At 44.2% G+C, this 12878-nt stretch overlaps 1 protein-coding gene across 1 annotated transcript in view; it reads left to right on the top strand.

Moving 5' to 3' along the window:
* The first annotated feature begins 748 nt into the window (after positions 1-748).
* Positions 749-12878, top strand: part of LOC126474603 (cytochrome P450 4C1-like) — an 83408-nt gene continuing 71278 nt past the window's right edge. The window contains exons 1-2 of the mRNA XM_050102079.1: positions 749-808; positions 854-960. Coding sequence (XP_049958036.1) covers positions 749-808; positions 854-960 — 167 coding nt within the window. The remainder of the gene's footprint in view (positions 809-853; positions 961-12878) is intronic.

The following is a 12878-nucleotide window of genomic DNA, read 5'->3' on the forward strand; positions in this document are numbered from 1 at the left end:
CCCGGGTTCGATTCCCGGCTGGGTCGTAGATTTTCTCCACTCAGGGACTGGGTGTTGTGTTGTCCTAATCATCATCATTTCATCCCCATCGACGCCCAAGTCGCCGAAGTGGCGTCAAATCGAAAGACTTGCACCAGGCGAGCGGTCTGCCCGACGGGAGGCCCTCATCACACGCCATTATTATGCTACACGACAGATTCTCTTACACACGTCCTTCTACGTCTCCAGTAGCTATGAACGCAGTGGTTCTGAGAACATTGTCAGAACTCCAAACTGTGATTTCAAGTATGGAACGCCAATATTTCACAGTGTCGATGATTTCTGAATTTTTGTGTATTTGTTCCGTGCTGTTTGAACAGACTTAGAGTGTACATATAAGAAATCGAAAATAGAAAAATAAGAAATAAACAGAACTCTGAACCAACAGGAAATGGATCCCACGGAGATTCAGATTTGACTGCTGGTTTCCAGTGCTCTCGCTCTCTCCCGTCTTATATAATCGATTTCCCAGAAAGGAGAAAGCGAGTTGATGGAATACGTATCTCCTGACGGAATCAAACAACAGCCACAGCCTTTGCGTCACGTGGGGGTCAGTGTACTTGTATATGACTGTCGATTTTGTTTCGTCAGTGAAAGTCGGCCAGTGACGGCGCAGTCGCTTCTCCGGTGCGGAAGTGAGGCGCCAGGCTCTCGCCTGATCGCAACGCTCCGTCGGGCGGCACAGTGGGCCAGAGGTGCTCGCCGCGAGATGGGGTTCGTGGCAGCGTGCTCGTGCCTGCTGGTGTGGGCGGCCGGCGCTCTCGTCGCCGTCTGCGCCTGGTTGTGGGCCTCGCGCCTGCGCACCGCCGCCCAGGGGCCGCCGCCACTGCCGCTCATCGGCAACCTCCTCAGCTTCCGTAAGCTGCCCGTGCTCGTGGGGCAGCTCAGGGCCCTGCAGCGTGCCTACGGGAACGTGTTCAGGTGGGCGCACAGCTACTTGCTGCACTTCGCATCTACACACGCACGTACCTGTAGTCCCCAACAAGTCGCCGAGTGTATGACGGAGAGTACGTACGATTCAGATACTTCTCCTTGTTCTCAGTGTGTTTTATGGCCCGCCCTTGTGAGCAGGTCGAGCTGTCTGAGATCGCACCGGCCGGCCGTTGTGGCCGTGCGGTTCTAGGCGCTTCAGTCTGGAACCGCGTGAACGCTACGGTCGCAGGTTCGAATCCTGCCTCGCGCATGGATGTGTGTGATCTCCTTAGGTTAGTTAAGGGTTTAAGTAGTTCTAATCTAGGGGACTGATGACCACAGATGTTAAGTCCCATAGTGCTCAGAGCCATTTGAACCATTTTGAGATCGCACCACCCCATCAGCGTGGCTTAATTCCATACAGAGGCTCGGGTTCGATTTCCAGCTGAGTCGGAGATGTTAACCGCTCAGGGGCTAGGTATTGTGTAATCTTCATCATCATTCCATCGTCATCGACCCGCAAGTCACCGAAGTGGCGTCACATAAAAGGGGACCGAACAACAACGTACGATCATTTCGTTTTTCATACAGCGCGGATCGTTTCAATCACATCTCAGTGAATTGGGATCGAGGCAGGAGGTTTCGGATGGTCCCGGCGGAGGTTCGAGTCCTCCCTCGGACATGGGTGTGCGTGTTTGTCCTTAGGATAATTTAGGTTAAACGTAAAGTATATGAGCGTTCAACATGTGCTGAAGGGTTCTTGCCGGACAACGATGACATGCACCATTAACCTTTATTTCCTCGTTATGCACATTGCATTGAAAGAATATTATTTTTTAGTAAAACATTTATAAAAAATTATGTATTCTTTTAATTTTCTGGATCACAGTAATATGTTACTTTAGAGTTGATTTCTAGATAACAAACACCGTCTGGATGACAACTTTTTAGTTACTGACAACTATTGTGCAGTAAAGTCATTAAGTGGTGGTTCTGTTTCCATTAGAGTATTTATACATAATTCTGTGATAGCGCCTGTTCAAATTTATCGTTAGAAAATACCGAGCCTCTTCAGTTTCTTACTCGTTTCGTGATTTCCGCCGCTATAACCTGCGCCAGCAATTAACTTCGCGCTGTTTACATTCTCCTGCTGCTACATTCACCTGACGTCCCGAAGTTCTTTGCTCGTCTCACCAGAAGCTAAGTTACTTTCTACTCATTATTACACTACTGCCCATTAAAATTGCTACACCAAGAAGAAATGAAGATTATAAACAGATAATCATTGGTGTAATATATTATACTAGAACTGACATGTGATTACATTTTTACGCAATTTGGGTGCATAGATCCTGAGAAACCAGTACCCAGAACAAGCACCTCTGGCCATAATAACGGCCTTGATACGTCTAGGCATTGAGTCAAACAGAGCTTGGATGGCGTGAACAGGTACAGCTACCCATGCAGCTTCAACACGATACCACAGTTCATCAAGAGTAGTGACTCTCGTATTGAGACGAGCTAGTTGCTCGGCCACCATTGACCAGATGTTTTCAATTGGTGAGAGATCTGGAGAATGTGCTGCCCTGACCAGCAGTCGAACATTTTATGTATCCAGAAAAGCCCGTACAGGACCTGCAAACATGAGGTCGTGCGTTATCCTGCTGAAATATAGGGTTTCGCAAGGGTCGAATGAAGGGTAGTCGTAACACATCTGAAATGTAACGTCCACTGTTCAAAGTGCCGTCAATGCGAACAAGAGGTGACCGAGACGTGTAATCAATGGCACCCTCATACCATTACGCCGGGTGATACGCCAGTATGGCGATGACGAATACACGCTTCCAGTGTGCGTTCACCGCGATGTCGCCAAACACGGATGCGACCATCATGATGCTGTAAACAGAACCTGGATTCGTCCGAAAAAATTACGTTTTGCCATTCGTGCACCCAAGTTCGTCGTTGAGTACACCATTTCAGGCGCTCCTGTCTGTGATGCAGCGTCAAGTGTAACCGCAGCCATGGTCTCCGAGCTGATAGTCCATGCTGCTGCAAACGTCATCGAACTGTTCGTGCAGATGGTTGTTGTCTTGCAAACGTCCCCATCTGTTGACTCAGAGATCGAGACGTGGCTGCACGATCCGTTACAGCCATGCGGATAAGATGCCTATCATCTCGACTGCTAGTGATACGAGGCCGTTGGGATCCAGCACGGCTTTCCATATTACCCTCCTGAACCCACCAATTCCAAATTCTGCTAACAGTCATTTGATCTCGACCAACGCGAGTAGCAATGTCGCGATACGATAAACCGCAATCGCGATAGGCTACAATCAGACCTTTATCAAAGTCGGAAACGTGATGGTACGCATTTCTCCCTCTTACACGAGGCATCACAACAACGTTTCACCAGGCAACGCCGGTCAACTGCTGTTTGTGTATGAGAAATCGGTTGGAAACCTACCTCATGTCAGCACGTTGTAGGTGTCGTCACCGGCGCCAACCTTGTGTGAATGCTCTGAAAAGCTAATCATTTGCATGTCACAGCATCTTCTTCCTGACGGTAAAATTTCGCGTCTGCAGCACGTCATCTTCGTGGGGTAGCAAATTTAAAGGCCAGTAGTGCAATTGGTGCAGCGGAATTATTTGTAGTGTAATTTGTATTGTATGTATTTGTGTTGTTTGTTGTGTAATTTTTATTGTCTGTATCTCTGTTGTTTGTTTGTAGTGTAACTTGTATTGTTTAATCTGCCATCATGTGTAACAAATGTGGATGTTGTCGTAGATTAGTGAGCACGGGAGTGAAATGTCAGGATTGTGGGTTGGTGTTTCACTATGATGATTGTAGCGGGGAAGCTGTTATAGTGCCAGATGAGGTTCGCCAATGGAGTTGTAGATTATGTAGCCGTGATAAGAAAATCGTGGAACAGGGAAAAAAGATTTTGCCCTTCAGGCTGAACTAGAAATGGTGTACTTCGAATTATGCAGGTTGGAGGGGGAAAGAGACAGTGGGAGCTGGGAACAGGTAACAAGTCGTAGTCAGAAGGAGAAAACGCCAGAAATCACTTTTCAGATTCTAGTGAGCAATCAGTTTGATTTGTTATCTGAAGTAGACGAACCTTAAACAGTTTTTGAGCAAAGTAGGGTGGAGGCGACAAGTAGTAACAATTCCAGTGTTAGGTCGGGAGTAAAGTCAAGCAAATAGAAAATAGTCCTGCTTTTAGGTAGCAGTCATGGGAGAGGTGTAGGGCAGTTGCTACAGGATAGGCTAGGAGTCGAGTACCAGGTCACAAACCTAGTGCTACGCTTAGCCAGGTTACAGAAAACCTAGGGGCCTTGTGCAAAGATTTTGATCGTGAGGACCATGTTCTTATAGTAGGAGGAGCAGGAAACATCCTGGCTAGCAACTAGGACTATAGTATTAAGTGTACCTCAATGTAATAGGAGCAGCAACAGCTCACACTCGTGTGGGATTTGTGAATGTTTTGCAGCGCCATGACCAGTCCTGGGTTAATACGGCTGTCAAACGTGTTAACAGAGAGCTGGGTGGGCGGGGTTAATGTTAGCAGAAACTAAATCTCATATCTGTGTTGTGCCTGTTGATGCAATTGGGAGGTGGGGATACACTAGCCATGGCCTACACTTGAATAGGAGGGGGAAGGATAGATTAGTGAGCACGGGAGTGAAATGGCAGGACTGTGGGTTGGTGTTTCACTATGATGATTGTAGCGGGGAAGCTGTTATAGTGCCAGATGAGGCTCGCCAATGGAGTTGTAGATTATGTAGCCGTGATGAGAAAATCGTGGAACAGGGAGCCACATGCACACAAGACAAAGTAGCTGTGATTACTGCAGTCAGAGGGACACATTTTTTAGGTTAGAGTCAGGCTACAGACAGAGAGATTGAAAGAAATTAGAACACAACAGTCACATAATGACTGTAGCAGTATCCAAAGAAATAAAATTTGTGTGTATAATCAGAACATTAGAGGATTGAAAAATAAAATAGATGAGCTTCTTCTATGCCTAGAAAATTGGGTAAATTCTGAAGGTATAGATGTTTTGTGTCTCTCTGAACACCACATAAACGCAGGGATAGAGAAGTTAAATTTAAGGGATTACAGATTAGCATCTTATTTACGTAGAGACAACATGGAAAAAGGAGGAGTTGCTACTTCTGTAAAAACTTGACACAAAATATTGAAACAAATAGTTTTTGTGTAGATTAGAGCCTTGAAGCATGTGCTTGTAAGTTGCTACTGCAATATACTTCTATAGTAAATGGAACGATCTACAGATCCCCTCAAGGTAACTTCTAGCTGTTCATGAAAAATCTAGAGGCATTATTAAGCTACCTGTCAGACAAAAAGAAGCAGTTAGTGATTTGTGGTGCTTTTAATGTAGATTTATTAAAATATACGGATAGGAAAAATGAGCCAGAATCTTTGTTTAGTTGTTTCACTCTAGTATCTGTTGTAAATTTTGTAACTCGTGTGCAGCAGGATAGTAGGTCACTTATCGATAACATTTTCATAGACAGCGCTCAGGCAGAAACAATTGATGTGTATCCAGTTGTAAATGAGCTATCTGATCGTGACGCACGGTTAATGGAAATAACACGTATAGCACCTTACCGGCTTCAGGCAGGTTCATACAAGGCAGGAAGGCTTATTTATGCGAACACAGTACAGAGTTTTAAGAGTAGCCTAGAGGTAGAATGGGATGAAATACTCGCAGAAAATGATGCTGATGCCAAATTCATTTATTCCACTGTAAATTTTTCTCAATATTTGAGAGTTGCTTTCCTGAAATGGTAACCAAAATAGCTATTACAAAGTCAAGTAAGCTATAGATTACTAAAGGAATTAAGATATCGTGTAAAAGGAAGAGGGAAATATATGGACAGGCCAGAATAAGTCAGGATCCGACGTTACTTGCATACTACAAAAGACACTGTAATATTTTAAGGAAAGTCATTAAGAAGTCGAGAAGCTTATATGTTCTGGCAGAAACTAATAATGCGGATACTAAGATTAAAACTATATGGAATATTGTCAAACGGGAGACGGAGCAGCCTGACAGTGCACAGCATACCATAGCAATTAAGCTAAATCATGATCTTGTGAGTGATAATTCACAAGTTGCAAGTATTTTTAACAATCACTTTCTGAATGTATCAGCAAAAATAGGGTTAAAGGGTTCAGTTGAAGAAGAAAAGAAAAACGCTAAAAATGTCATTCCCCAGGACTTTAGAAACAGTACCAACATCCCCCACTGAAATTAAGGGAATTATAAATATACTGAAACACAAGAGCTCATGTGGTGTTCATGGAGTCTCCAACAAAATTTTGAAGTGTTGTTCTAATTTAATAAGTGGAGTCCTTAGTGATATATGTAATGCTTCGTTGGCACAGGGAATTTTTCCAGACAGATTGCAATACGCAATTGTCAAAGCTCTTCATAAGAAAGGTGACAAGAGTGACTTATAGAATTATAGACCATCCTCATTGCTGACTTAATTTTCTAAAATATTCGAAAAAGTTATGTATTCAAGATTAGTCTCACATTTAAGTGAACATAATTTACTCAGCATGTCACAGTTCGGATTCCGGAAGGGTTACTCGACTGAGAATGCTATCTACACATTTGCCCATCAAATAGTACAAGCCCTAAATAACAAATTATCGCCAGTTGGTATTTTTTGTGACCTTTCCAAGGCATTTGACTGTGTGGATCATGCCACACTCTTAAAAAAACTCAGGTTTTATGGAATTGAAGGCTATACACACAGCTGGTTTGAATCATACTTAACGAACACAAAGCAAAAAGTTGTGCTGAATAATACAAATAATGTTGGGAGGGTGGTAAATTCTAGTGAATGGGGAGTTATCACAAAAGGAGTCCCCAGTGTTCAATTTCGGATTGCCTGATGTTCCTTATACATGTGAATGACCTCTCACTTAACGTTAAGCAAGCAGAACTACTACTTTTTGCAGATGACACGAGTATCATAATAAATCCCATTCCAGAAAAAGCAGCTGGAGATATTGTTAAGGATGTCTTTCAAAGAATTATTAAGTGGTTCTCAGAAAATGGACTGTCCCTTAATTTTGAAAAAACTCACTATATCCAGTTCTATAGACCGAATAGAGTCATACCGACAACTGATGTAGCATATGAACAAGGCTCAGTTAATAGGGTAGATTTTTCCAAATTTTTGAGTGTTCACATTGATGACAACTTGAACTGGAAGAAGCATATTACTGAGCTTCTCAAACATTTAAGTTCAGCTTCTTTCGATCTTCGTATAATCGCTAGTCTTGGTAATGAACAGATCAGCCTCCTAACGTACTTTTCATATTTCCACTCAACAGTTTTCTGTGGTAACTCACCACTTAGACATAAAGTACTGATTGCACAAAAGAGAGCAGAGAATAATTAGTAGTGTTCATCCAAGGACGTCATGTAGGCACCTATTCAAGGAGTTAGGTGTTTTAACTGCACCATCAGAGTACCAAAATTCGTTAATGGAATTCGTTATAAATAATCCATCTCAATCCGCGAAGGACAGTGATGTTCATACGTACAACACTAGAGGGAAAAATGACCTTTCCTATCCGTTACTGAAGGTGTCAGCTGCTCAAAAAGGAGTACATTATTCAGAACAAAAAATCTTTGATCATTTGCCCAACAACATAAAAAGTCTGGCGGGTAACAGATCAAGTTTTAAATCTAGCTTAAAATCATTTCTTTTAGACAACTCCCATTTCATGGACAATTTTCTGTTTCAGAACTGTTAAAAAAAATATGTACCTCTAAATGTAGTTGCATGTGTAGAACAAAAAAATTCAGTAATATTAATATTAGCACTTTTCATTTGTGTATATGTATCTTATAATCTGACGTGTTCCACATCATATCGATAAAATAATCGTGAAAATGACCTACGGAACATGACACAACTAAACTGAACTAAACTAATTTCAGTCTGCGCTTCAAATTATCTTAGATCATGGTTGGAACCAAAACTCAATAGCAGTAACGATTTTACGGAAGAGTAATATTACGACACTTGTCATATGGATAGTAGAAATAACAAGAAAATACGCTGACGAAAAAAAAATTTCAACACGAGGAAGGAGCTGTGTGACATAAACGAAAGTCAGTAGGCGTGTTTGAACATCTGAAAGATGAGGTCTACTCAAATTTCGCGCCAGTCGCAAATAGTGGCACCAGTAGCCCCACTATGAGGATGCAAATCAAATTGCTTTGAAATATACGCTGTAACGGTGTGAGCTTAATTACCCTTGTGACTGGACGTGGTGAGTTGATTTTGATCAAAAATGGCTTTAAGGTGACCTACACGCCTTTATGAACAACTCACTGTGTTTGAACAAGGTCGCGTATAGAACTACGAGAAGCTGTATGTTTCTACTACGACACTGCAGAAATACTTGGAAGTAATGTAGTCACCGTGCGTGATTGCTGGCAGCAGTGTTCACGTGAATGTACTGTCGCAAGAAGACCAGGCTTCGGACGTCCGCGTGACACTACCGAGAGGGAAGGCCATCGTTTTCGGTGAGTGGCTTTGCTGCATCGTACCTCATCTGCAACAGCAATCTGAGTAGCAGTTGGCAAGACAGTGACACAACGCCTACAAATCGGTTACTTCAAGGAAAGCTCCGAGCCAGACGCCCTGTAATGGGCATTCCACTGACCCCAAACCATCGCCCTTTGTGACTTCAGTGGTGTCAAGCGAGAGCTCATTGGATGACGGAATGGAGGTCTGTTGTGTTTTCTGATGAAAACTGGTTCTGCATCCGTGCTAATGATGGTCACGTGCTGGTTAAAAGGAGGACAGTTGATGGCCTACAGCCAACCCGTCTTGTGTTAGACATACTGGATCTACCACTCAAGCAATGGTCTGGGGTGTTGGATGGTAGATTTTGGAGAAGGTACCAAACAGCGAGGTCATTGGTCCCATCAGATTAGGGATGGATGGGGAAGGAAGTGGGCCATGCCCTTTCAAAAGAACCATCCCGGAATTTGCCTGAAGCGATTTAGAGAAATCACGGAAAGTCTAAATCAGCATTGCCAGGGGCAGGTTTTGGGGTGTGGTTTTTGTGACAACAGAAGTGCTCCCTTGGTTATCCTACGAACCGTGGCTGCTAACTTGTATGTCACTATAATGATTCGACCAGTTGTGCTTACGTTCATGAATAGCATTCCAGAGTAGTTTTCCAACAGGCTAACGCTGGCCCACCTACCGCTGTTGTAACTCAACATGCCCTACATAGTGTCGACATGTTGCCTTGGCCTGCTCGATTTTCAGACCTGTCTCCAATAGAGCATATATGGGACATTGTGGGATGACAACTCCCTGTAGTGACCGACCAAGTGCCACAGGCATGGAACTCCACCCCACAAACTCTAACATCCGGCACTTGCACTACACAACGAATGCATGTTTGCACACTTGCACTCGACATTCTGACGTTAACAACGGTTATGAATACACTAGTATTTCACATTTGCAATGGCTTATCTCGCTCTTACCAAAACCTGTGATCTTGCAGTGTTAATCACTTCAATATGTTACCTAGACAAACGCATTCCAAAAAAATCATTAATAATTATTCTGTTGAGATTTTTTATTCCCGTGAATGTATTATGAATTCTCATAAACCTGGTGGCGCAAAGCCCGCGTCGTCAACGTTGTGTGGAAAAAAGGACAAGGGTGTGGTGGGGATAAAAAGGTTTTGTATTGTAACGTGACATGTACCTAATTAATAGATGAGTACATTAAAACAAGGTAAAACAATTTTTTCATGCGTAATTAAATAAAGGAGTTAATAAAAACTCAGATTTGAAGGGCACGTTAACAAAGTACATTTCAGTATGAATAATGCAGTCCACAATAGTAGATAAAAGTGAATGTTATACTGGCAATACACTATGCATCGCACATTTGCTTACATACACTCCTGGAAATGGAAAAAAGAACACATTGACACCGGTGTGTCAGACCCACCATACTTTCTCCGGACACTGCGAGAGGGCTGTACAAGCAATGATCACACGCACGGCACAGCGGACACACCAGGAACCGCGGTGTTGGCCGTCGAATGGCGCTAGCTGCGCAGCATTTGTGCACCGCCGCCGTCAGTGTCAGCCAGTTTGCCGTGGCATACGGAGCTCCATCGCAGTCTTTAACAGCGAGGTCAAAATAAGATTTCGAACAAGACCCAAGGGCAGGGGTTACAACCATCAGGTCCTTGAAGTCCCACCGAAATTATACTGGTACCTAACAAAAAAGGGCAAAGTGTACATAGATTATCAATCACTAACTGTCAGGGATTTCACAGCCGTTAGCCAGTGTTACAACTGCTGTGACATTGGGCACACAACGAAAGGGTGCACCGAACAAGCCGCTATCTGCTCAAGGTGCGGTAAGAAGGGCCATAAACGTGCCGAGTGCCGAGCCAAGGAGGCCATCGACTGCATCCCTTGTCACAACAGGAATCGAAGGTGCAACAAAAGCAAGGGAGGTGCTTGTCAAACGTACAAACAACTCCTAGACCGCCTAATTGACAGCACAGACTATGGAAACTAGCAATCCCTCAAGTCCAACCGGTGGGAGACATAAACCTACCCAAGCACAGACGCACCCATACAAAGCACCCTCGACAATAAATCGCAATCATCAGCGTGCCATAACTTGGCGTAAGAGGCAGAAACTTCTCCCTGACGACTACCCAAATGACGGCTACATCCCAGGACTGTCACACAACACGAACTTGGAAGACAGCCACTATGCAACCATCGAATTCATAGACGACCTCACGTTAACTGGACAGATACCATCAGACGCAGCCAAACTAATCAAGAGACAAATCCTGCATTGGATAACTTTCCATACGACGCTAATGAACAGAATTGACGAACTAGAAGACGAATTAATAGTAACAAGCGTTACATCCTCACACAACCAAGACAACCATGACACATATAACCAACCGCAGCAACATCACAAAAGCACGACGCCGAAGAACCAAGACTACACTTCTATTCCAGTGCGCCCCCGTACCTACGACACCAAAAAATGCGAGGGGCGCATAAAGCCTGTCAGATTTGTACAAGGTGAGACCCTAAACCCCAAAGAAACAGACGTACTAGACATCCAAATCAACAAGACTGGCATACTGACGAAAGACCAACACACTGACAACACCACTCATCATCTGCAAAACAAACGAAAGATATGGCACACTGACATACCCACAGAAGACGACGATGACATATACTGCTGCCCTTACGCCAATGAGTGCAGCGTACACAATCATCAAAGTAACAAGACCACCCCTGGGCAACCTGAAGCGACACCCGAAAGAGCCAACAGCACACGTGTGACAGAAACATCCAAGGAGTCTAAACAACCGAAACGCGAGGGGAAAGTAGTTGCGTGTGACGATAATTTCCGACAACCGCGGGCGCCTCCACCCAGTGCCACAAAAGTTCCTTCTACAGGCGACCCCGGCCCCCTCTCATCACCCAAGTCCGTGTCTGCAAGAGGAACACCAGCACCACCAGCTGCTCCCCCTGCGCACACCAACAGCAGCATCAACAAAGCACCCATCGCAGAGGGGCAGCGTGTAGCTGCCACTCAGCCACGACACCCCAAGACGGCGCAGACGCCGACACCCGCTGCCACCACCAGCGATTTTAATTATAACAACATAGATTTAAACTTAAAATTAAGTAGATTAGAAAAAAGGGAGCTCTTCGAAACAGCGCAAAGAATGATCATTAGGCTATACCACCCCCATGGCAACTCAGTCTGCTTTCGTACAACGGAGCAGACGGACAGAATAATCCTGAAAACAGAGAACATCCCCACGGACTCAGATAGTCTGCTAGACCTACTCCTGCAGGTTTGCGCTCGCAGAGAAGAAAAATTTGATCTCGAAAAATTATACAAAGATCACGTTAGGGCCTATGGAAGGACCTACTTCGATTTCAGTCAAACAGGAAGTAAGTGCTACGTTCACGTGAAGCATCCGATCTGAGGGTTGCTCAACTGAACGCCATGAGAAGCACACACGTCAGTCTGGAACTTCCACAGGTCCTGAATGAGTTAAACTGCGATATCCTGTGCATACAGGAGCCATATACGAAACAAGGCCATATCACCAATATCCCCACCCACGCGATATCAATATCGGGTAAGGCAGACTGCAAGGCGTCAGTCATAATCCTCAACACAGACATTCACCCAGTTAAAATAACGGAATTATGCACAGAACACGTTGCTACAGTGGAGATTACGTACAGGGGCGATACATGGGTCGTTGCATCGATTTATGCTCAATACAGCCATTGCATTAATCCCTATGCAAATGCTATCAGAAAAATTGCACAATACGCCGGCAATAAAAAATTATTAATCTGTGCAGATATTAATGCAAAATCCACTCTATGGCACTCCAACAGAACAGATGACAGAGGACGCATAATCAATGACGTAATACATGAAAATGGACTGAACGTCATCAACGAGGAAGGACACCATCCTACATTCACAGGGCATGACGGCTCCTCACCCAACATAGACATCACCCTTGCAAATAACGCCGCGACTACCTACATACTAGACTGGACGGTACATGACCACATTACCACGAGTGACCATAATGTTATCACACTAACTCTACAGAAGACAGCAAACAACAACACTGCAACACAACCCAGAAGACTGCTCTTTCATAGGACAGACTGGGACACAGTAAGACACAAGATACAGGAACAATCACTGCAGAACATCAGAGGCAGTGTTGACTACAGAGCACACAAGTTAACAGAAATCATTACACACATACAAAACACCTGCATCCCCACATCACGCAAAACAAAACAGCAGACCAGCCCTTG

The sequence above is a fragment of the Schistocerca serialis genome, chromosome 4 (genome assembly GCF_023864345.2).
Source record: "Schistocerca serialis cubense isolate TAMUIC-IGC-003099 chromosome 4, iqSchSeri2.2, whole genome shotgun sequence".
In the NCBI taxonomy this organism is placed as follows: Eukaryota; Metazoa; Arthropoda; class Insecta; order Orthoptera; family Acrididae; genus Schistocerca; species Schistocerca serialis.